Here is a 26,803-nt window from a genome sequence, read left to right as displayed (position 1 = left end):
TGGGTCAACTGTTGATGATCCTGCTCATGTAGCTAACAAACTAAATGAATATTTTGCATCAACATTCACACATGAGGAGTTATTTAGCGAGGGGAAAGCCAGAGGTGTATTCAACTCTAGCAGTAAGCTAGAGAATCTTGTAATAACTGAGAGTAAAGTGGAGGAGAAATTGTTGAAGATAAACACAAGAAAGGCACCTGGGGTGGATGGGATCTATCCAGTTATATTAAAGGAGGCAGCAAAGAAAGTAAGCAAACCCTTAGCCATAATTATGAGAGCTTCCTTGGACTCAGGGGAGGTACCCATAGACTGGAGATGTGCAAATGTGACCCCAATTCACAAAGGAGGATCAAAAGCTGACACAAGCAATTATAGACCTGTGAGTTTAACTTCTGTTCCAGGAAAATTAATGGAGGCACTAGTTAAAGAAGCACTGCAGGATCATTTAGACAAGACTTCAGTTATAGCTCGGACACAGCATGGTTTTGTTAAGGGGAAGTCTTGCCTGACCAATTTGATTGGATACTATGATGCAGTCACAAAGGAACTGGATGCAGGGAATAACTTTGATATTATATACTTGGATCTTAGAAAGGCTTTTGATACTATTGCACATGGAAGACTGCTGCACAAATTGGAGCAGTGTAACATTGGAGGCAAATTGCTGCTGTGGGTAAAGGGGTGGCTGAGGGGGAGAAGACAGAGAGTGGTAATCAATGGACACTGCTCGTCGTGGACTAATGTTATTAGTGGAGTCCCTCAGGGCTCAGTGTTGGGTCCATTATTGTTTTCTGTATTCATAAATGATATTGATGATGGTATATCAAGCTTAATGTCGAAGTTTGCAGACGATACAAAGGTAGGCAGGGTTGTCAAGGACACTACTGACACTATGCTGCTGCTGCAACAGGATCTGGAAAGGTTGAGCAGATGGGCTGAGAGGTGGCAAATGAAGTTTAACATTGACAAATGTAAAGTACTACACATGGGAAACAGCAACCCCAGAGCAACGTATCAACTCTGTGGTATTGCACTGACAGTGGTAGAGAATGAAAGGGACCTGGGGTGGTTGTGCAGGCAGATATGAAGTTCTCTGAGCAGTGCAGACGGGCTGCAAGAGTAGCTCATGGTGTATTGTCAATGATATATAAGAATTTTTCTAGCAGGGATAAGGAGGTGATTATTCCCTTGTATAAGGCGATGGTCAGGCCACACCTAGAGTACTGTATACAGGCCTGGAGGCCTCATTTCAAGACGGATGTAGAGCTGCTGGAACGAGTACAGAGAAGGGCAACAAGATTAGTGAATGGAACAAAGGGGTGCTCTTACGAAGAAAGGCTTAAGATTTGCAAATTACAGTGTCTGGAGACTAGGCACCAGCGAGGTGATCTGATAGAGGTGTATAAAGCATTAAATGGTTTGAGCATGCTCAATGCTGATGGGATTCTTCCTCTCGCTCAGAATAATCACCTGAGAGGGCATAAATTCAAATTGAGGAAAGAGATGTAGGATAGACGTGTGGAAATTTGACTTTAGCCAGCGAGTGGTTGGTTGGTGGAACAGACTTCCATCCCTTGTCGTGGAAGTTGATAGCCTAAATAAGTTTAAGGCTCAGCTGGACAGGTATTTTGAACGAAGAGGGGTGAAGTGGGAGTGGTTTTTTTTTTTTTTTTATTTGGCTGATGCTGCATAAGCTTGCTTTCTTGCATCAAATGCCTCTACTAATGCTAATGCTAATGCTAATGCTAAATCATGCGTCACAAATTTGACTACCTATTAAGAGGTTGTCACAAAGGAACTAGGTGCAAAGAATAATTTTGACATTATGTACTTAAATTTCAGTAAAGTCTTTGGCACAGTGTCAGCCAAATAGACTATTCAGGTGGCAGTGCAATGGAAGACGTATAATGCAAGGGGAGGAGAGTGTCAGAAAATAAAGGTTACAAATCACATGTTTGAATAAAGAACCATTTACTTAAGTTTGCTACTTTCATTACGCATATATTGGAACAATGTGGCATTAGGCAAAAGTTACTGTTAAGTGGTAGGAGATAAAAAAAAGAGTGGTTATAAATGGCCATTGCTTTTCATGGACTAATGTGATGAGTAGAGTTTTACATGTTTAACAATAATAAATGCAAGTTAAAAAAAAAAAAAAAAAGACGATGATAGCCACTTTGCTCCAAGTGATTATCATTTAATGTGGACCACTCAAAGAAGAATTAAAGATAAAGCACTTCAATATCCATTCAAGGTTATGAATTGAGCAGATGAAGAATTGAGCTCCTGGGAATGGGCAATTTTTTTGGAAAATTTTGCCATTTTTTTGACTTAACATAATAAATTGTGTTTAAGCTTAACAGTCTTATTTTTAAATTTAGCTTGAGATTTTTGAGTTACAACTTGATATTCATAGAGCCTTTGTATTGGTGATTTTGCAAAAATATTGCAGCACATAACTAGTAGTACAGTGTATGGTAGTGGATTTGTATGGTTTTAATTGTGATAAGTAGGCAGCTTGAAGGTTCTAATCATGGGTTAGCATATTTTTTCTTGTTTTTAGCTATGAAATTTTACTTTTAGTAGGGCTATAACTAATTTAAAACTCAATGGGCTCAAAGTTTGTTATGTTTGTTATTTGGAGCATTAGCAACTAAGGCTCCGCATATCTGGGGATATGCGGTGGTTATTCCCTGACCTTTCAGCACCCTCCGTATTTCGGCTCAAAGTATTTTGCAAAAATATTGCAGCACATAACTAGTAGTGCAGTGTATGGTAGTGGATTTGTATGGTTTAATTGTGATAAGTAGGCAGCTTGAAGGTTCTAATCATGGGTTAGCATATTTTTTCTTGTTTTTAGCTATGAAATTTTACTTTTAGTAGGGCTATAACTAATTTAAAACTCAATGGGCTCAAAGTTTGTTATGTTTGTTATTTGGAGCATTAGCAACTAAGGCTCCGCATATCTGGGGATATGCGGTGGTTATTCCCTGACCTTTCAGCACCCTCCGTATTTCGGCTCAAAGTAGGGGAGTGTTACTGCTTGGAGGAGAACTAACAGGATGATTCTCCTATGAATCATAGCCTAACAAAATGTGTTACTTGTACAATATTTGCAGGTTTCTGGTACAAGACATGACACAACCCCCGGGGGGATGTCTTTGTATGCATTCCCCCAGGTGGGAATGCACACAAATATTTGTAAAGAAATTAGTGCAGTGTGAAGAAATTAGGTTCCATTTCAGCATTCTAAGGGCATTTACAAGAGCTTGATGAGTAAGATAGATGCCCTCGAAGGAATTAAAATGGGGGCCCATCAAGCTCTCTCAGCTGCACAACTCAATGCCAGAGCTCACGCTTGTGCATCAAGCAGCACAGCAGCAATCCTCAAGAAGAATACACTGGTCTCACAGTGTATTATTCTTCTTGGAGGTAGGTAATTATTATCAGTGACTTTACTGTCAGGGAAAGAGGAAATATATTGTGCAGTGGTACAGGTGGAATAGGACCACGGTATATCTGCCCGTACAAAAAGCAGATGATATAGAACAGATATCTTTTAGGGACACAAAAGGTAATATTGTTGTACACAATAGCACTAATGATATTAAGAGCAGGAGATCTGAGGCGTTACTTAACAAGTACAGGGCTTGGAAAAAGTTGAAACTTAAGATTGAATTTGAAAGTGCCTGCAATTCTATCTAGACACAACACGAGGGAGTGCTCATTGAGAGCCTTATCAACCAATTCAGCCCTGGAGAGAATGCAAGGATCACATGGTAAAATTTTTCTCAGCATGATCTGGGCTTGTTAACAACCCACTTGTCACTGCCTTGATAAACTGATGCTATCGAGGCAGTGGCAGGCAGGTCGGAAAACTGCTAGCATGGCAGGGGGATAAACAGATAATAGATTAAACTAGGGCCCACAGGCAGAGGTAAATGATTCTTGCACTGCTTCTATTGAAACGTGCAGTGGCCTGGGAAGCAAGGTGTCAGGGATTTCAAGCCCTGCTGTGGATCGTCACGGAACAAGTAAATACATGGGTTGTATTAGGGTAAATAAAAGTAAGAACAGGTGCATACATATTTGCATGTACACCAATGCTAGGAGCATTGTAAATAAATTTGAAGTACTGATTAAGTCATGAAATGCAGACATTGCAGGAATATTGAAAATGTTGTCACTCGGATATAAGGGATGCAAAATTTGAATATGGGAAGTATAATGTGTATTGAAGGGGGGGGGGAGACGGTGTATAGTGTTTCTTTCAGCTGGCTCCAGGGGTTTTCCCTAACCCTGCAATGTAAGCATTGTCACGTAGTACAAACTTTGTAAAGACCAGATGGTGCGGATCTTATTACATAGTTTGTGTTGTGTAGCGTTGAGGTGTGTTGGCCTACAGGCCAGTGGAAAACCACAGTCCTCTAGTTTCTGTCCAGAACCACGGGGCGGTGGGTCAGGCAGAAGAGTGTGAAAGGTCTCTGGACACTCAGGAAGTTTTTATTGGAAAAGTGGTGCAGGTGTGACAGTTGAAGTTTAGACAAAAAGATGAAGATAAAGTGGGTGGATGATAGGAAGATATCCACCAGGAAACTAGAAGTTGAGGGAACAGAGGGTTGCCTCCCTGGAGGAAGCCTATACTGCGAACAGAGAAAGATTTAAGGTGGTAGGGCTCACCAGACAGGTTTGGGATGGGAGATGGGGAGGTTGTTATTGTTGGTGTTGTTATGGGAGTTTCTGGTGCAAGGGCTACTTTGGCCATATTGTGCCTACCAAAGGTAGTGAAGTTGTATGTGATGACTGTTCTGGGAGCAGTCAAAATTGATTATACATTTGAATTCATTTTAGGTACAAAAGGAATTCAGAGAGATTTGCATTGTTACCTATGATGCGGCTGAGTGACAACAGTTCTTGTAAATTTGACAAGGAGCTGAAAAAATTTGACAAGGAGTTGCACACTGTTGGGCATTGTTAAACAATGCTACATTCAGTGAGTACTATTAGTAAAATAATAAGAGGAGTTTACCTCAATATAGTGCGTAGAACACTTCCAGTGTTCTACGCACTATATTGAGGTAAACTCCTCTTATTATTTTACTAATATTATTATCAATGTAGAACATATTGAGTAGTACAGCTCTGATTCATACTATCTAATTCAGTGAGTACATGCTTTACTGTCAATGGTTGTAAGCAGTGCGTGCACTGCGGAGGATCATTCCCTATGAGCAGAAACAGATGAGTGAGGTGAGTATGGCCTATTCGGCTTCTGGCTAGGATTACTTCTTCTTTTCTATTTTTAAGCAGTCTAAATTTCATAATTGTGGTTCCGATTTCAGCCGAAACACTTGTTCTGTGTTTGATTTCTCCACATAAGTGCCCACTGTTCCATATATTTTCTCTGGATATTGCATCTACAATCAGTATACGGGACAAGATCATTTGTTGAGGTTATGTTGGCAGGATGTTTTGCAACATTATCTGCACATTCATTTCCTTTAATACCGCTGCACCCTGGGATCCAAGAGATGACAACAGTTTGCCGACGTTCGTGAAGACGTAACAAAGGATTGTGAGGTGTCATGTTTTTGAGAGCCCAGAGAGCACTTTTGGAATCTGTATATATGATGCTTTTATTGATTGACAGGAGCGAAATATATTCCAAGGCAAGCTTAATGGCGTGAAGCTCAGCAGTATAACTGCTGCGTTCTGCAGGAAGTGTAAGTGAAATAGTTCTATTAGGAAAGACAGCAGCTGCACCCACTTTATTACCAGACTTAGAACCATCAGTGTAGATCTTAGAAAAGAGGGAATAATTCTTTCTGAGAACAGGGAGCAGTCAGGGAAACAATCACAGAAGCTACTAGGTTTTCCATACAAACAAAGAAATACTGTTCAAGAATTAAACTTAAATGGATGTCAGATGAACTGATGATAGTTGTGGCAGAGAAGCAAAATGCATGGAAAGCCTATAAATTATCAGGCAATACAAGCTAAATGATTTTGTGATAACTGAAAGGAAAGTGGAAGAGAAATTGTTGAAGCTAAACATAAAAAAGGTACCTGGGGTGGATGGAATTCATCCAATTATATCAAGTGGTGATGGAGGATATTAAGTGGCAAAGAAGAATATTAAGTTGCTGGATGTAAGAACACAGCTAGAAGATGAGGAAACAACACCAGCATTTCAAGGGGAAAAATCTGTAGGTGAAATGGGAAGCAAAGAAAAAAGAAAGAAAAGTAAAGTGGCTAGCTTGATACTCTTATTACGTTTGTTAATCCTCATAAGAAATTCAACAAACATTTTAAAGAAAGACATTATGAAATGACAATATATTGACAGAAAAATTCAAATTGCTTCAAAAAAAGAAATAATTTGGGAAGGACTATCTCTACATCTGTTTAAATTTATGGTTATTAAAGTTTATTGTTTAAAATATTAGTTTCCGCTTTACGAGTTTTTTTTATTCAAGTATCTGGTATCAACAAAATCGAAAATATGAACATTGCAATAAATAAATGCTACACATTCATAAATACGGCATTTCACACCACATGCATAGCATCTCAGTGATGAACATAACATATAGCAGTTACCATCTCACATTACAAAGAGTGGTTGTATTGCACTTCATTTTTGCTGTCTTGTCTTATTTCAAATTTATCTCCATTATCAATACTGTACAGCATGCCAAAAATACTACGGAGAGTGTTAATAAAAAGAAACAGCAAAGAGGAATAACATTGGAAACAAAATATGAGATCATAAGCAAAAATATGGCCAGAATGACTGTTAAAGGTCTTTTTGCAAAATTACATTGCAAATGACCCTTGAAGAATTTCTGAAGAAGACAACTCCTTGTGCTTCCAACACACCAACAATGGGTGTGCATTTAGTGACGATGATAAATAAACATTCTTTAACATTTATGACATACATAACTACTTTATTATTATAATTTGATTGATTTTAAAGACTATGTTTTCATTTCTTTGGAATGAAATATATGAATGAATGAATGAATGAATATATACAAACGAATCATTGTACAAGCATAAACTATTGTTTTGTTGACCTTTATTTAACATTACTATGGTCAGATTTCATTGTCTGAGAACATAACCTGTTTTTAACATTACATCTATAGGAAATAAATTCCCACTTTAGGAGTTTTTGCTTTATGAGTGCGCGCTAAGAACAAATTAACTCGTAAAGTCGGGAACTATCTGTATATTATTTGCGTTCTACCTGATTTGAACTGTACAGTATTTAATTCTGTTTCGAATAACACATATCTCAAATTTTCCTCTTCACCATATTTATATCCTAATACCATTTAAATAAATAAATTTGCTTAGTTTTGTAATATCTGTACAATTATATTCTATAGGGTGCCCTTGAAATCTATGTCAATATTTATTGAGGGAATGGTTAAAATACAAGAAAAGTCTACACTCAGTTTTAAGCAGAAGCAACGGTTTTGAGCTAGAACTTTAAACAGATTAGTGATGTCATTTCCACTTCTAGTGTTTTGTGTATAATAGTAAATTTATGAAAAGAAATCATTATGAAAAAACTTACTTTAATTAGAAACATTTTATTTATGTAAAAATTTTTTAAATTTAATTATTACTAAGTATCCGAATATGTTATCAATAAATCCAGAACAACAAATGTTCATTGGTCAAAATTTAGCTATGAATTGAAAGGCACTCAGAAACTCAATAACGTTTTGCAGGAGTAAATGACTTTTATTAGTATGCAATCAAACTGAAGCATGATCAAAAGAAATAACACAAAAGATGTTCGAAATGAGCTCCGCATAACACAGCGTGAGACGGAATCTCATACGCATTCAAGTAGCGCAGTGTTGTTTTTAACAGCAGTGGAAGCTTTGTGGATGTGATTCAACAATTTACCCTGGTTGTTAACCACTATGGCATAAACAATTTGTTTCATGTGATCCCACAAAATTCCAATGGATTAAGGTCAGGAGAGTGTGGCAGCCGAGAAATGGGACCTCTGTGACCAATTCAGTTGTTTGTTTGTTATTTGGAGCATTAGCAACTAAGGCCATATTGCTCCAGGGATATGCGGTGGTCATTCTCTGACCTTTCTGCATCCTCCGTATTTGGTGGGCACTGGCTCGAACCCCGGTCTAATCAAGAAGCGTGTGCTATGCACTGCTGCTCCTGCCCACCTGGCTGCAGAGGTGCCCACCAATCCAGTGATTCTGTTAACAGCCATTTAAGAATGTTCTTACTTGTTGCCCAAAATGTGGAGGTGAATCCATTGTGCTGAAACAGCAGATTGGCACGTACACTTAAAGGAACATCTTCTAGAACGATTGGCAATGTCTTCTGCAAAAAACTAAGTAATGATCAGCATTTAGGTGAGTAGGGAACTTGTTAGTTAGTTAGTTATTTGGTTTTTAAGGGCATTAGCAACTAAGGCCATATTGCTCCGGGATATGCGGTGGTCATTCCCTGACCTTTCCGCATCCTCCGTATTTGGTGGTGATGGGCTCGAACCCCGGTCCTAATCAAGAAACGTGTGCTACGCACTGCCGCTCCTTCCCACCTGGCTACGGAGGCGCCTAGGGAACTTGTGATAAACAAAGCTATCTCCTACAATGCCAGCCCACATATTGACACTAAATCCCACTTGGAAACGGGATTGCCAAATAGTGAAGATTTTCCACTGACCACATATGGAGAATCTTGTGCATGCTGAATACCTCATCTCATATAATGTTGCCTCGTCAGTCTTTCCACAGGATATTGACAAGAAAGTTGAGGCTGTTATTCATACGATTAAGTATCCACACAGCCCGTGTTCAGGCAGTATACACCAAACAAAGCTTTAGGGATGATCTGTTCTTGTGGAAACTCTTCATGTGCTGGTGAGGGATCTAATGTCACGATATCCAGCACCTGTTCCTCTGCTTGTGTAGAATACGATTGGGGGCCGGCCTCAGTCGCGACACCCTTTCACTGTACTCCATTCCCTCAAATTACGGTGGAGGTTTATGAACACATGCCAATTAGGGTGTCACCTTGTTGGAAAATGACCCTGGTATTCAGTGGCTGCAGATCTGGCATTTCCTTCACATTCATATAATGAAGTTACTGTATCACAACAACATTGTTTGTTACAGCCTTACATCATCACGTGTTTTATAAAGAATACAGTACAACAAATTATGCAACATTTTGTGCACAACAATCTGATTCGCATACCCCATTCCACAATGTTCACAAAATGCTTAGATTGGAAATGATGTCCTAATCTGATTAATGCTCTAACTCAAAACCCACTGCTCCTACTTTAAACTAAGTCAAGACTTTTCTTCTTGTATTTTAATGAACCATTCCCTCAATAAACATCAATGTCGATTTCAAGGTCACAGTGTATAATTTTAGCTACTCTTTCTCCTATTAATCTGAATTACTGAGGTTTTACATAATTATTTTCTCAACTTCCTGTACTACTGATAATTCTTCAATCAACTATTCTTGGCAGCTATTTTGAGCTACTTTCCACTTACTCATTATCTTTACAGAATGCATTTCACTGCTCAATATATTTCTTATTCAACTGATTATGCCCTAATAGTTATAGATTAAAACTGCAAGCTGTTAAAGTATTCCCACCACCTGCCTTGCCATTACTATTCAAAATACATGTTTAATATACCTGCCAAAAGCACGTGTCTGCAGGGAATTCAAGTGTAGATCTCTACAGTTTTGATCTAACCAATTTGAATTCGTACAACATTCAATCGCAGCATTCATTAAGATTTTAGGATTATTAAACTTGCATCCCACCCTAGCTAACAATTTTCACAGATGATTAATTCTGCCTCAATAGCGTGAACAAATATCCTTGCACATCACTTGTTTAAGTGTATATCCTCTCCACAAAAGAAATAATTTCTTCCAGCAAGTGTAAGTCACACAGAGAAATATTTGACATCACAATCCCTGTATAATACTTTCCAGTTTAAAGCTGACTAACAATGCTCTTTTCATATATTCTCTTCTTTTGGGTCTAGAAAGAACAGAAATCTTCAGCATATGACCCAGCTCACAGCACTTTCTAAGTATTATACAGCTTAGCACTGAAAATGTCCACAAAGAAAGAATGGAAATCATTTCTTCTAGCAGCAAGTGCAAGTCACAGAGAAAAATTTGACATCACAATCCCTGTGTAATACTTTCCACTTTAAAGCTGACTAACAATGCTCTTTTCATACATTCTCTTCTTTCGGGTCTAGAAAGAACAGAAATCTTCAGCATATGACCCAGTTCATAGCACTTTCTAAGTATTATACAGTACAGCTCATCACTGAAAATGTCCACAAAGAAAGAATGGATGAATTTACCTGAAAATCTGCATGCGTAACTGGTCATATATGGAAAAGTGTAAATGTCATCAAGTAATTGAAATGTGAGCAAAGGACTAGGGGTATGCAATAAAACAATAAAATTGTGTGCAATAATAAAATAACATTACCTTATGCTTATTCAAGCATAAGGTGATGTTATGTATAGCTAATGGACTTGGAAAGAGATCAGATCATCGCATTGTCAGAAGCTGGATGGTCAACATGGTAAATCACTGTTTGCATGGGTAATGATGTCTAAAAAGTTGGATGCATTTGGCAATTGTGGTTAGAGGAAAGTACTTGGACACACTTGTTCTGATGCTGCCATAGCCCTGGTAGCATCAGAAAAATGTCAGAACAGGAGGTTCAATGGATCCACCAACTAGTAACAGGAAAGAGATTTGTCAAAATTGGCCACATTTCCTACATCATAATGCCATTCCTGTATGTGGCTGCATTGGGGAGCATGATTAACCGACAGCTATGAGAAGTGGAGTTGCATTCTTGCCATCTGTTTCTCATTTGCCTCTGATGCCATTCCATCATTGTTAGTGTCTTCAGTGGTGTAGGGACATAGATACAAGGTAGATCTCAGTTAATGCTCTGGAGCTTCCATGACAGAAATACATGCATCCATCTCTGCAGAAGCTCCAGAGCATTAACTGAAATCTACCTTGTATCTCTGTGATGCAGCACTTCTGCAAGCTAGTCATGTGTAGAGTATTTGATTTGTGTACAGTGTAAGGTTATGTTGGAGTTTTGTCTATGTATAAGTATAGTGCAAAAGCATCAATAATACATAGCCAAATCTGAATGAACAGAATATTAGCAAAGCGGCATCGTTTTAAGTTATATCTCATATTGTGAATACCTTCACAACGAGTTGCCATGATATTGCACTACTTCGAATAAGTAACGCTTCACCTGAGGAGAAGATTAATGTTACTTATTCTCAGATGGATTAATCTTCAGATAACATTAATCTTCCCAGAGAATAAGTAACATTAATCTTCTCCTCAGGTGAAGCGTTACTTATTCGAAGTAGTGCAATATCATGGCAACTCATTATGAAGGTATTCACAATATGAGATATAACTTAAAACGATGCCGCTTTGCTAATATTCTGTTCATTCAGATTTGGCTATGTATTATTGATGCTTTCGCACTATACTTATACATAGTCTAGACTTTTTCATAGCTTGAGGCTTACGCCCTAAATGCTTTATATTATTGGAGTTTTGTTTAAGTGGCCACTTTTCAAACAGGAAGAAGCAATCCAAAGGAAGGCTGACTGCTGTCTTTGCAACAAGGAGATGGTCATTGTCAAGTACAAGAAAACACTTACCAGAAGACCACCTCCCACCCAAATAAATCCTTTACTGTCAAGAGCTGAACTTGGCAGTATCAATGAAAGGATTCCACCCTTGCTCAAGGTTAAGAAATCATCTCACCCCTGAAATTTCGAGAGTCCAGAAAAAAAAAAAGTATCACCTATGAACCTAAGTGATACTAGCAAGATAGGCAAGGGAAAAGAGTAATAAGCTGTCAGTTAAGGAAACAAACTAAAAATAGTTAATAACAATTGAAGTTAGGACTGATGAGAAATTTCCAACTGCCTGCACAGCAGGAGTTAAAGCTAAGAAATTTCTGGTGATCTTGAATTAAAACAAGTATGTATTGGAGCTGTGATGTTTATCTTCCCACTTTGCAACCAGATATTGTTTGGGGAGAGGGAAGGGATAAGAATAACACTGTATCATGTAAACAGCATCATATTATCCCTCCTAAAGGATAAGGTAAGGTTACATACAACTGACTGACTCTGAAAGAGAGCAAATAATTGGGTTGTTAGAAGCTGAATAGTTGTTGTTGTTGTTTGTTATTTGGTTTTTAGGAGCATTAGCAACTAAGGCCATATTGCTCCGGAGATATGCGGTGGTCATTCCCTGACCTTTCCGCATCCTCTGTATTTGGTGGGCACGGGCTCGAACCTCGGTCTAATCACGAAGCATGTGCTATGCACTGCTGCTCCTGCCCACCTGGCTACGGAGGCGCCCGAAGCTGAATAGTCAATGTGGTAAATCACCACTATGTACAATATAGATCACAATCTCCAAACAGATGAACACTGTTAACATCAGAGCAACCACCACGAACATTAGAAAATTTTGCTTTAAAATATAAGATTGTACTAGATGATCATCTCGAAGTCTTATTTTCTTAATAAAACCAAAATTTTTCCACAAATCAGTATTGAATTTGTATGGAATCATAAAAGATAATTCAGGGGTCCTTTAAGTTATAACTTCACTCATTATTAAGTTAAGAAATTTAGCCAACTAGTGGACTTTCAGCAAGGGCAAAGGTATCTACATCACAGCACAAAATAGCTGACAAAATGCTTTCCTCCTATTTAAGTTATTCATTGTAAAACTGCATTTTACTTATAGGTAATAAAAATTTCAAATCCAAATAAAAAGTCATACCATATATGTTTTATTCTTCACTGCTGCATAGTGTCAAGTATTGCTATTTTTCATTTTTTTAATGAAAATCCCAAACAAGAGGTATTAGAACCACCAGTACTTAATACTGTGCATGCATTGAAGGTTGAGAAGACAAGATACTTGTTGACATTAGACTTGAATTTCTGTAAATTGCAATTTTCAGGAAATACATGACAAGGAAGGAAGGTTGCTACAGAAAACAGAAGTTGAAGGGATAAATGAGGAAGAAGAAAATTTGGGTCTGTGAGTTCAAAGTTGGAGAATAAAAAGATGACGACTGGTTACAACATGTATTTGGAGTGGTTTGGAAGAGAGAAGGGGAATTACACAAGCCAATTCAGAACAGTGCCCATGGAAGTATCTATAGAAAAGGTATGCAGCAGAAAGAGAACATCTATGAGACAGAAAGTAGAGAGACTGTAAGAGATGGGTCATTAATTAACTTGACTGCCCTCTTTTAAAGTCTAGAAGCCCAAAGGAGATTTTGGGTACACCACCCCAGTTGTGGGAAAAATATTCCATGGCAGAACAGATTTGACATTTGTACAGAGTGAGAAAGTTTAGAAAAGAAGTAACACTAAGGAGCAAAAGAGAAAACCCAGTTTTCAGATGCTGAGGAAACAGTATTCATGATAAACTTTTGCCAAGAAAGATTAGAAGTTAGAATAATTTCTAATCAGAGATATGCAATCTTTTATAGAAATCTGAGTGTCATGAAAGATAAGTATTGGAGCAGTAGACTCCTTTTTGTAATACAGAAGTCAGGATTGAGTTTTAGAAGGAATGAAATTAACTAAGTTATCTTAGCCCCGTTGGAAAATTACCTGTAGTTCACCACTGATGGTGGATTTGAGAAGATGAAGCTATTTGTGCAGAGCAACAATTCTTACACTAGAAGGTGGAATGCAACATATTATCATCTCAAAACTATAGACAGGATTTCAAGTCAAGAGAAGAAGGTCATTAATATACAAGAGGAAAAGAGTGAGAGAAAGAACTGAACCTTGGGGTTCACCAAGGAAGTGAGAGAAGACAGAGGGTGGTAATCAATGGGTGCTGCTCTTCGTGGACTTATGTTATTAGTGGAGTCCCACAGAGTTCGGTGTTAGGTCCACTGTTGTTTTGTATATTTATCAATGATATTGATGAAGGTATATCAGGCTTAATATTGAAGTTTGCAGATGATACAAAGGTTGGCAGGGTTGTTAATAACAGTAATGGCAGTGTGCTGCTGCAACAGGATCTAGATAATTTGGGCAGATGGACTAAGAAGTGGCAACTGAAGTTTAACCTTGACAAATGCAAAGTACTGCATATGGGTAGAAGTAACCCCAGAGAAATGTACCAACTGTGTGGTACTATGCTTAAGGTGGTAGAAAATGAAAAAGACCTGGGAGTAATTGTGCAGTCAGACTGCCAGGGCAGGTCATGGGGTTTTGTCAATGATATATAGGAATTTTGCTAGCAGGAAGAAGGAGGTGATTGTCTCTCTGTATAAGGCAATGGTCAGGCCACGCCTTGAGTACTGCATACAGGTCTGGAGGCCTCATTTTAGGAAGGATGTAGATTTACTTGAGCGTGTACAGAGAAGGGCAACAAGATTGGTGAGGGGAATGAAGGGATCCTCTTACCAAGAGAGGCTTAAGTTCTGCAAATTGCAGTGGCTGGAGACTAGGCACCTGCACGGTGATCTGATTGAGGTGTATAAGGCCTTGAATGGGTTGAGCACGCTGAATTCTGATGGGATCCTTCCACTTGTTCTGATTACAAACCTAAGGAGGCATAAATTCAAATTAAGAAAAGACAGATGTAGAATAGATGTGCAGAAATTTGCCTTTAGTCAGCGGGTGGTTAATTGCTGGAACAAACTTCCATCTGTCACTGTGGAAGTTGATAGGTTGAATAAATTTAAGGAGGACCTGGACAGGCATTTGGAGGGAATGGTGTGATTTTTTTTTGGTTGATGCTGCATAAGCTCATACACTTGCTTTCTTGCATCACATGCCACTACTACTACTACCAGCATTAGTAGAAAAGTTAGAAGACAGAGAGCCATCTACCATCACCTGCAATGAGCAGTCAGAGAGAAAAGTGGATACTCAATTACAAAAAATAGTTGCCAACAAGTAAGATGGAAGCTTATTTAGAAGACCTTTATGCCAAACTCGATCAAAAAAGAAATTCCAACAGCAACTACCTGAGTTTCACCAAACTTTTCCATTGAATATGCCCATATATATGGATAACATAAGCCAAAATATGACCAGTGGATTGACAATGACAGAGTCCACACAGCCTATCTTTGATCAGAAGGAAAGTTGAGACAGTTTAGGAGCTGGCAATTAATGGATTTCTCCATTACTTTGGAAAGAGTATAGGTAAGTGTAATGAGATAATAATTTTACAGAAGGGTCTTGTCACTCTTTTTAGGAAATGGCTGGAAATGAGTAAATTTCCAAGCAGAAGGAAAAACAGAAATGGAATAAGAATGTGTAAAAAGGTGACAAAGAACAGGAGTAAGCTCAGCAGCACAGGCTTTGAAAGCAAGTGGAGAAATACCATCAGGACCTGGAGCTTTCTTGGCATCAAGATTGTTCAAAATTCTTCTGACATAATTTTGACTGAAGGCCACAGGAGACATTGAGTGGAATGTACTGGAAATGTAGAGGGTGGTTCATCAAGATCGTCAATACAAGGGGTTATAAGAAAAGTACGATGCTTGTAAGTCAGCTTTATCTTTAGTTGAGGAAGCAATAGAACCATCCAGTTTTAACAGAGGTGGGAGATAGATGAGCATAATTTGCAAACAACAGCTTTGGAAATGGACCAAAATGCTCAACTACTGTCTATACAAGAAGCAAGTTTTCTACTCAGCCTGTTCAAATTCCAGTTTGAATTGATTGGTTTACAGTTGTTACTAGCTTTACTGTAGGCAGAAAATGAACCTGGAGATTTGGATGCCAACCAATTGAGATATGCAACATCCTTGTCTTGAGCAGGCTCAGTGCATTTGTTGAAAAAAACCAAAGTTTGGCTATTTATAGGTATTACTTCTTTACAAGTACTGCTATTTTTTTATTTGCATCACATTTTAAAAAAAAAAAAAAAAAAAGCAGTACAAAACAATGTTTTATTTGGCCTTTTGAGTCATCAGAACAAGTGCTCTGAAACTGGTACTGTCCCAGTCAAATAAATACTTATCTATTTGTGATCCAGTGACCATTATATGCATAACTGGAGACATCAAGAAGAAGCATACTAGGCTAACACCAGGAATTGAGATATGGGGAGCCACCAGTTACAGCAACCATTCAACTTGGGTCATTAGGGTGAGGGCAAGACATTATGCTAAAACCATTCTAAGACAAGTGATTTTTTCCTATCTATGCTCAAATCCAAACACTTTTTATGGCAGGATAATGCCCATCCACATATGGCACTCATATACTAAAAGAGTTTATTGTGATGTGCACATTATTTCTTGGCCTGCACATTCACCCTAACATCTGGAATACGATGGGTCATTCAATGAGCACTGCCTCTTAATCCCCCATTACTGTTGTAAAACTCAAAAAATGTCAAGAAGCTTGCCTTCAACGTTCATCAAGATGTGATCCACTACTATCTTGACTACCTACTGTGATGTTTGGTTAATTGTATTGCTATTCATACTGATATGCACTACATTTTCTCAAGTTAATACTCATAAACTGATACACAAACTTAAAATCAGTACTTGTCTACACTGATATCTGTCACTCCACTTATTTTGAGCTTAAAAGTTGCCCTCCTCTTAGTAGGGCAATTTCAATGGGCAGCGTACATGATTAACTACTAACCAACCCTTCCGTTCATCTGGCATGAATGTTGTTAGTTCCAGTATGAACAGCTCCCCCACCTTATCTTTCAGGGTTGGTAACTGATCAGTGCTGCCTTGCATGTTTGCATCTATCTCTATTACAGAGCCTCTTTCTCTAAGTAGACAATCCCAACAGGTATAGCCCCCCCCTGATAATATACCAATCAATGAATTTTAGTTATTTGTGATCCTCTCTCTCTCTTTAATAATATGCTTCTACATTACCTGGACTCCCAAGTCTCTCAGTAACTCTACCATGAAATTCCTTTCTAGCTTGTCCATTATTTTTCTTAAAACAAATAGATATACTGAAATATTTAATTTCTTCTTAATAATTTTTTGTAAATTTAGTAAAACTAAATTTTGTAAAGATATAAATTTTTCTGGAGTTAATGAATTTCTTCAATGTCATAATTAACAGTAAAATGAGCACTGTTGTTGAATCTTTAGCAAAAAATTTTATCATTCAATTAGTAATCAATGACTAAATTTTATATACTTACATACTGAAGGCGTTTAAAATTTTGCAGTAAATAATTCCCTATAAAAAAAAAAAATATATTCAAACAGAAAGCCAAAAATATTTATATATAATGTACTTAAGTATATAACAATCTACTATAATAATAATTGCAGGCCAGAAGCTGTCAGCTGTTTGTAAAAACAGGATATAAGCATATTTTCTTATCAGTGTTTTATTGACACAATTGATCAGTAAGTAATTACAACACTCTGTATGGTTTCAGAAGTCTGTAAAACTAACAGCTGTTTTTAACTCAGTTTTTTTATGCTGATTTCAGAAATGTTATTTGTTTTTTTCCTATCATATACTGTTTTTTCACAAATCACTTAAATTGACTTCATGAGTTGTATTATTGAATGTAATAAGTTAGGATTAAATGCTGAGAATTTGTACACTAGTCATTTGTTTCCTGACCTTGAGAGCTCCATGCAACAGCGTTTATCAGTGTGAGCTCAGTTTATCTTTGAGGTTATCATGTCAAACTTGTGCTGAAAAGTGAGTAAAATGTCTTCATGCAAGTGTTTGAACAATCCAGACTTATATTGTTATATTTGTGGAAGTTATGTAGTCCTCAAGCAAAGGCAAGATATTACAGAATTTGTAAAAAAATGTGTATTGTGCTTATTTTGGAGTGAAACTTGGTGACCAAGATAAAGCTTTCCAAACTTCTGTTGAAGTACTGAGATTGTGAAAAAAAAAAAAAAAAATGATAAAAAGAAGGGCATGCCATCTGCAATTCCCATGATTTAGCAGCCACTTACAAACCACTGTGATGACTTACTTTTGCTTAGTTAATGTAGACAGATACAATGCAAAGAATAAGAAGGGCATTTTGTCTGGGTGCGAGGTTGGCCTGTGCGGGCGTTGCTCCTTAAAGCTCTTGAAACAGAGAAGTTTTTCCTGATTTATTTTCTGCTTTATTAGTTTAAATTGTCATATTAACTTATTTTCTAGAGTAGCTTTATATTCCTAGTTACGATACTTAGTTTAAAGTTTAACTTAGACAGAGATTTTGTAGATATTACTTAGTATCGGTAACGGTATCAAATCCACGTGTCACAAATTGAACGAGAGGTCTTTTTTTTTTTTTTTTTTTAAACCAAATTTAGTCGATTTATTAACCAATTGTTATATCAAATTATCTTCTATAAGTAGATTATAGACCTAGTTAGGATCCTTAGTTTATTCTAAATTGAGATAGCGAGATTTGGAAGCTAATCAATACTTACGAGTCCGTAGAAATACCGTTCGTGAATTCCCGCCATTTTTACACGATAGCATAAGCTTAGTGTAGTACAGTGCATAATATAATATTGTCAATTAATCAGTAAATCTATTAATCTTGATAAACTTTATTGTCAATTAAATTGTATTTTTAACTCTATATATATATAACGACTTAATCGTAACAAATAATTAATACATAACTATAGTGGTACACGTGATACGGAAGTTGTATAAAGGGAACTCGTAGAAAACACTAGATACCGAAAAAAATTATATATAACATAACTGTTTTGGGATATAACTTAAGGATTTAATTTTTGTTTTGAATTTTATTGAATTAAATCGGAATCATGACTCTGACCAGAGCAGCAAAGCAAAAGGCTCAAGCTAATGGGAGTGCTGTGGTTCAGGGGAGAACTGAGGGGGGCAGTTGCCCTCTGAATCACAGTCTTTTAAAATGCACTGTTTGCTTGATGTTTGCGGAGCAGTCGGGTACGGGACATGATACTGCCATGGGGGATGTCTTTGTGTGTGCACGATGTAAGGAGTGCAAGGAAATCAGGCGACAACTCAGTTTATGAGAGCTTGAAGGACAGGGTGGATGCCTTCGAAGGAAATAAATTGAGGGGCCCATCAAGCTCTCAGCTGCCCACATCAACACCAGAGCTTGCACTTGGTCATCAGGCAACACAGAGGCAGCCCCCTAGGCAGAATGCGCTGGTCCCACAGGAACTAGTAGTTGTTGGTGACTCTATTGTCAGGGAAACGGGGAACATGCTTTGTAAAAAGGATAGGTGGAATAGGACCAGGGTATGTCTGCCAGGGGCAAAGGTTGATGACGTTGTAGAGTGGATATCATCTTTTAAGGGCACAAAAGGTGATATAGTTGTACACGTTGGCACTAATGATATTAAGAGTAGGAGACCGGCGGAATTACTTAGCAAGTACAGGTCACTGTTGAAAAAAAGCCGTGAATTAGGGTTGAACTTGAAAGTGTCTGCAATTCTGCCCAGACACGATAGGAGGGAGTATATGATGAGAGCCTTGTCGATCAATTCGGCCCTAGAGGGATTGTGCAAGGCTCAAGGGGTAGAATTTTTTTCAGCCTGGACTGTACTTGTTAACAGGAGAGATTGCTTCTACAGGGATGGGATACACTTAAATAGAAAGGGTGCAAGAATTTTTGCTGATGCTGTCAAGGCAGTGTTAGGTGGGTCGGAAAACTGCTAGTTGGGGGGGGATACAAGGACTAATAGATTAACAGTAGCCACTGGCAGAGGTGGAAGTGATTCTTGCACTGCTTCTATTGAAATGAGCAGAAGCCTGGAAAACAAGATGCAGGATATTTCAGAGACTGCTGGTAGTCATTGCGGTACAAGTAAACACATGGATTGTGTTAGGGTAGCTAAGAATAGAAACAGGTGCATGTATACCTGCGTATACACCAATGCTAGGAGTTTGGTAAATAAATTTGATGAATCTGAGGTATTGCTCAAAACATCAAAGGCAGATATTGTTGGGATATCAGAGACGTGGTGTCACACAGATATAAGTAATGCAGAACTGGAATTTGGAGAATACAATGTGTATAGAAAGGATAGACAGGACAGGAGGGGAGGAGGGGTTATGCTATTAATTAAGAAACACATAAAGTCCAAGGAAGTGAAGCCAGTCGACATCGATGGACAGGGCAGTGTCGAGTCAGTTTGGTGTGACATAAGCATAGGGAAATCAAAATTGAGAGTAGGAGTGTGCTATAGGCCTAATGACTCTGATGAGTATAATAAGATATTGTACAGGGAAATAGAGTGGGCCAGTAAATCAGAGAGTCTTATAATGGGGGATTTTAATTTCCCAGATATTGACTGGAATTTGTGGGTTGGTCACTCGCACACTAGCAAGGCTTTTGTGGATTTATTGGATGATTGTTTTCTACATCAGCATGTTCGTGAGGCAACAAGAGGGAGCAATACTCTTGATCTGATTATCAGTAGTGATTCTTCATGCATTAAGAACCTGCAGATAAATGAAACACTAGGTGGCAGTGATCACAGTGTGTTGAAGTGGGATTTACTCAAGGAGGTAACTACCATCAGAGGTAAAGGGAAGGGTTTTTGTTTTCGTAAAGGCGACTATGATGGTCTGAGACAGTATTTAAATTCTATACAGTGGGACCAACTGATGATGTTACCAACAGCAAACTCAAAATGGGAAGCATTCAAGGAACTAATCTTGGTGGCTACCAGGCTTTACATACCAACTAAGAAATATTGTTCAAGGTTTAGGCCTAAATGGTTGTCAGATGGACTAATGAGACATGTGGCAGAGAAGAAAAATGCATGGGATACATACAAATTAATGGGTGACATGGAAGCCTATGATAGATATAAGTTGGTCTGTAACCAAGTCACAAAGGAGATTAGGCAGGCGAAGGCAGACTACGAAAAATCCTTGGCAAAGGATGCAAAGAAAAACAGAAAGGAGTTCTTTACATACTTGAACTCGAGAAGGAAAGGGATGAATCAGATTGGTCGACTGGATATTGATGGTTCAACAGTTGAGGATCCTGCTCAGGTGGCTAACAATCTAAACGAGTATTTTGCATCTACATTCACGCATGAGGAGTTATTCAGGAAGGAGAATGATGTAGGTAAAGTAAACATTGGCAGTGAGCTGGATGATTTTGTAATAACTGAGAGGAAAGTGGAGGAGAGATTGTTGAGGATAAACATAAAAAAGGCACCTGGGGTGGATGGGATCTATCCAGTTATATTAAAGGAGGCAGCAAAGGAAGTATGCAAACCCCTAGCCATAATTATGAGAGCTTCTTTGGACTCAGGGGAGGTACCCATAGACTGGAGATGTGCAAATGTAACCCCAATTCACAAAGGAGGATCAAAGGCTGACACAAGTAATTATAGACCTGTTAGTTTAACTTCTGTTCCAGGTAAATTAATGGAGGCACTGGTTAAAGAAGCACTGCAGGATCATCTAGACAAGAATTCAGTTATAGCTCAGACGCAGCATGGTTTTGTTAAGGGCAGGTCTTGCCTGACCAATTTGATTGGATACTATGATGCAATCACAAAGGAACTGGATGCAGGGAATAACTTGGATATTATATATTTGGATCTTAGAATGGCTTTTGATACTGTTGCACATGGAAGACTGCTGCACAAATTGGAGCAGTGTGGCATTGGAGGCAAATTGCTGCTATGGATAAGGGGTTGGTTGAGTGGCAGAAGACAGAGAGTGGTAATCAATGGACACTGCTCAACGTGGACTAATGTTATTAGTGGAGTTCCTCAAGGTTCAGTGTTGGGTCCGTTGTTGTTTTCGGTGTTTATGAATGATATTGATGATGGGATATCAAGTTTAATGTCCAAGTTTGCAGATGATACAAAGGTTGGCAGGGTCGTTAAGGACACTACTGACGCTATGCTGCTGCAACAGGATCTGGAAAGGTTGAACAGATGGGCTGAGAGGTGGCAAATGAAGTTTAACATTGACAAATGTAAAGTACTACATATGGGAAACAGTAACCCCAGAGCAACGTATCAACTCTGCGGTACTACACTGACAGTGGTGGAGAATGAAAAGGACCTGGGGGTAATTGTGCAGGCAGATATGAAGTTCTCTGAGCAGTGCAGACGAGCTGCAAGAGTAGCTCATGGTGTCTTGTCAATGATATACAGGAATTTTTCTAGCAGGGATAAGGAGGTGATTATTCCCTTGTATAAGGCAATGATTAGGCCACATCTTGAGTACTGTATACAGGTCTGGAGGCCTCATTTCAAGAAGGATGTAGAACTGCTGGAACGGGTACAGAGAAGGGCAACAAGATTAGTGAATGGAACAAAGGGTTGCTCTTACGAAGAAAGGCTTAAGTTTTGCAAATTACAGAGTCTGGAGACTAGGCACCGGCGAGGTGATCTGATAGAGGTGTATAAGGCTTTGAATGGTTTGAGCATGCTCAATGCCAATGGGATTCTTCATCTTGCTCAGAATAATCACCTCAGAGGGCATAAATTCAAATTGAGGAAGGACGGATGTCGGATAGATGTGCGGAAATTTGCCTTTGGCCAGCGGGTGGTTGGTTGGTGGAACCGACTTCCATCACTTGTTGTTGAAGTTGATAGCCTAAACAAATTGAAAGTTCAACTGGACAGGTATTTCGAACGAACAGAGGGGTGAAATGGGAGTGGGGTTTTTTTTTTTTTTTTTTGGCTGATGCTGAATAAGCTTGCTTTCTTGCATCATATGCCTCTGCTAATGCTAATGCTAAGTTTGTATCCTAATATTCCATCTGCCATTAAACCAGTTCCACATGGAGATGGCCTGCTGATTTCACCCTTCACTTATATTGGAGAATGTAGCAGCAGAGTACTGAAAGTGAAGCTACTGTAGATGAAACTGAAGTCTACACATCTGCAGACAATTTAACCCAATCCTCAACTCTTTTCATAGGATGAACCCCAAGATCTGGTAAGAGATTTATATTTACCAAAGGAATCTGCAGAACTCCTTGGTTCAAGACTTAAATCAAAAAATCTCGCAAATGGGATGTTTTCTCATGGTACAGACACAAAGATTGAGAAGTAGTCCCCTACTTTTCTGATAATGATTTTATGGTTTTTTGCAGTAATATACAGGTAGTTCTTGACTTTATGAGTGAATTCGTTCCTAGCGCGCACTCGTAAAGCGGGAATTTATTTCCCATAGACATAAGGTTAAAAATAGGGGTTACGTTCTCAACAATGAAATTAGTTAGCTAATTAGTTTATATTTAAACAATGATTGATTTATCGAAAGAAATGAAAACATAGCCAGTAAAACCAAGCAAATTATAATAATAGAGAAATTATTAATGACTTACAAATGTTAAACTATGTTTATTCTTCATCATTAACTAAATTGCACACTCGTTGATCACTCATTATTGGCTCGGCACTCGCTGGTTTGTTGCACAAGGAGTCATCTTCAGAAATGTTTCAAGAGACGTTTGTTTCCAAAGATGATCTTCTCTTTTAATTATAAATTTCAAGATTGCATGCATAAGCATTTTTTAACGGCACACACAAATTGCAACTAACACGATTCGCATGGAGTAACAAGTTTACGAAGCTTAAAAAAAAGGAATGAAGAGAAGATTCTGAAAATTTATTATTTCAGTAAAGGGGAAACACATTTCACCACAATAATGTAAAAAAACAACACAATTCCGACTATCAGTATTTTCGCAAATGCAATAACATCGAGTTTCCTGCCCGTTTATAATTTCTGTTATTGCTTGCAGTAACAGAAAAGCCCAATAAACCGGAAAGTGCAAATTGTTTTTATTGTTTTATGGTCGTGACCTCCAGAAATGTGTTTTAGAAAAATATCACAAAGGCATTTAAAATTGATTCTTATAACGGAACATATGATAACGGTGAAAGTGCATTTTACTGATTTGAATTCGAAACTAATACAATTTACAAACCACGCTCACAGCCTTTTATATGGCCTTAAGGTCACACTCGTGACCTTAAAAATGACATTTTAGAGAAATAAATACTGTAGCTTAGTTATACAGTGAAAATTTCAACTTCCGAGATCTTGAAACGAATTACCAAAAAACAATGTGTTATTGGGTTCATTACGATATGATGATGCCTCTGAAACTGATTAATATCGTAAAGTGGGGTACACTGTATTATATAACTATGCACGTGGTTTGAAATGTGGTATTTATAAATGTTTAACATTCATTTTTTGCAATTAATGTTCATATTTTCGATTTTGTTGATACTTTGAAAAAAAAAACTCGTAAACCCGGGAACTCGTAAAGCTAGAACTGCCTGTAAATGTCTTAATGACCTATTTAGGAATTAGTTACAACCCTACACAGTGGAGACTTTTTATTGGTTCATCAAAGAGGAGTTTCAAAGATGTGTTGCTTCACAATGGAAATATATATGGTATTCCAGTTGTTCACTCCATGCATCTGAAAGAAACATGAGAACTTGAAGAAGTTGTTGACAATTATTAAGTAGGAACAACATGGTTTGTTGGTCTGTGCTGACTTTAAAGTAATATGAATGTTACTTTGACAGCAATCTGACTACAATACTCACACGAAAATTCCTTGCTTTTTGTGTGAGAACATTTGGGCAAAGTGTAAGCAATGGGGCAGATTGTTGCCTGAATCAAAGAACATAGTTCATAAACCACTGCTAGACCCCATAACCGTCCTCCTTTCACCCTTGACTGGATTTGATGAAACAGTTTGTGAAAACTTTACCTCAGAAAGGTCCCTGCTTCAACTACCTTTGAATAATCCCTAATCTCTCTCAGAGCCTTATAAACCTCAATCAGGTCACCTCGGAGGTTCTGGTTGCCAAGCTCTGTAGCCCACGTAATTGGAATCTTTCCTCATGCTGTCTGCCAATCTCAACAAAGTTTCCCATCTCTGGACCTTTTCAAGAAGCTCAATATCTTTTTTTTACATTGAAGTTTCCATACATGAACACAGTATTCCAAATGTGATCTTACAATTGGCTTATACAGTGGGATTAACGACCTCCCTATCTCTACAGGATAACATTCGATAAACCTTCGATACGATACCATGGCCCTGGCTGCTTATTTACACTGTTCAGAATACTTCATACATGAATATATGAATGTTTATATGATATATATATATTCATATGAATTTATGTGTGCAGGAGAATCACATATTCATGTCATTCTCCTGCACACTTTAGATGCAAGGTCAGCCTTTTCCAATTAGTAACTGGGTGAGAATTATTTGCTTATACAGAACCTCCTTAAATACATGTACCAAGAGCTTACTTCTTTCCAGTCTGCATTATTTCAGACAAAACAAGTGAACTTTGTTATTAAAAACCTTCTGTAGCCACAGGCAAAATTAAACAATAAAAATTTATATTTTGAGTCATTTTAGCATTAGCATTAGTAGAGGCATATCATGCAAAAAAGCAAGCTTATGCAGCATCAGCCAAAAAAAAAAAAAAAAAAAAAAACCCCTTCCACTTCACCCCTCCGTTCGTTCGAAATACCTGTCCAGCTGAGCCTTAAATTTATTTAGGCTATCAACTTCCACAACAAGGGATGGAAGTCTGTTCCACCAACCAACTACCCGCTGGCTAAAGGCAAATTTCTGCACATCTATCCTACATCTGTCTTTCCTCTCAGGCAAGGGGTATCACCTCCTTATCCCTGCTTTTTCCAGCAGGGATAAGGAGGTGATTATTCCATTGTATAAGGCGATGGTCAGGCCACACCTAGAGTACTGTATACAGGTCTGGAGGCCTCATTTCAAGAAGGATGTAGAGCTGCTGGAACGAGTACAGAGAAGGGCAACAAGATTAGTGAATGGAACAAAGGGGTGCTCTTACGAAGAAAGGCTTAAGTTTTGCAAATTACAGTGTCTGGAGACTAGGCACCAGCGAGGTGATCTGATAGAGGTGTATAAAGCCTTGAATGGTTTAAGCATGCTCAATGCTGATGGGATTCTTCCTCTAGCTCAGAAAAATCACCTGAGAGGGCATAAATTCAAATTGAGGAAAGACAGATGTAGGATAGACGTGCGGAAATTTGCCTTTAGCCAGCACGTGGTTGGTTGGTGGAACAGACTTCCATCCCTTGTGGTGGAGGTTGATAGCTTAAATAAGTTTAAGGCTCAGCTGGACAGGTATTTTGAACGAACAGAGGGGGTGAAGTGGAAGTGGTTTTTTTTTTTTTTTTGGCTGATGCTGCATAAGCTTGCTTTCTTGCATCAAATGCCTCTACTAATGCTAATGCTAATTCATGAAAGACAAAAAACGAAATTTATGCCCTCTCAGGTGATTATTCTGAGCAAGCGGCAGTATCCCATCAGCATTGAGCATGCTCAAACCATTCAAGGCTTTGTACACCTCTATCAGATCACCTCGTCGGTGCCTAGTCTCCAGACACTGTAATTAGCAAAACTTAAGCCTTTCTTCGTAAGAGCAACCCTTCGTTACGTTCACTAACCTTGTTGCCATTCTCTGTACTCGTTCCATCAGCTTTACATCCTTCTTGAAATGAAGCCTCCAGATCTGTATACAGTACTCAAGGTGCAGCCTGACCATTGCCTTATACAAGGGAATAATCACCTCCCTATCCCTGCTAGAAAAATTCCTGTATATCATTAATAAGACACCATGAGCTACTCTTGCAGCCCGTCTGCACTGCTCAGAGAACTTCATATCTGCCTGCACAATTACCCCCAGGTCCTTTTCATTCTCTACCACTGTCAGTGTAGTAC

At 38.3% G+C, this 26,803-nt stretch overlaps 1 protein-coding gene across 1 annotated transcript in view; it reads right to left on the bottom strand.

Moving 5' to 3' along the window:
• RnpS1 (RNA-binding protein S1) overlaps positions 1–26,803 on the bottom strand; it is a 119,264-nt gene that overhangs the window by 75,388 nt on the left and 17,073 nt on the right. Inside the window, exon 2 of the mRNA XM_090387005.1 lies at positions 17,261–17,298. Coding sequence (XP_090243131.1) covers positions 17,261–17,262 — 2 coding nt within the window. The 5' untranslated portion in view covers positions 17,263–17,298. The remainder of the gene's footprint in view (positions 1–17,260; positions 17,299–26,803) is intronic.

The sequence above is a fragment of the Mastigoproctus giganteus genome, chromosome 13 (assembly GCF_048544385.1).
Source record: "Mastigoproctus giganteus isolate SK-2022 chromosome 13, ASM4854438v1, whole genome shotgun sequence".
Taxonomy (NCBI): Eukaryota; Metazoa; Arthropoda; class Arachnida; order Uropygi; family Thelyphonidae; genus Mastigoproctus; species Mastigoproctus giganteus.
The sequence above is the reverse complement of the archived record's forward strand: the minus strand, read 5'-3'. Positions and strand labels throughout refer to the sequence as shown.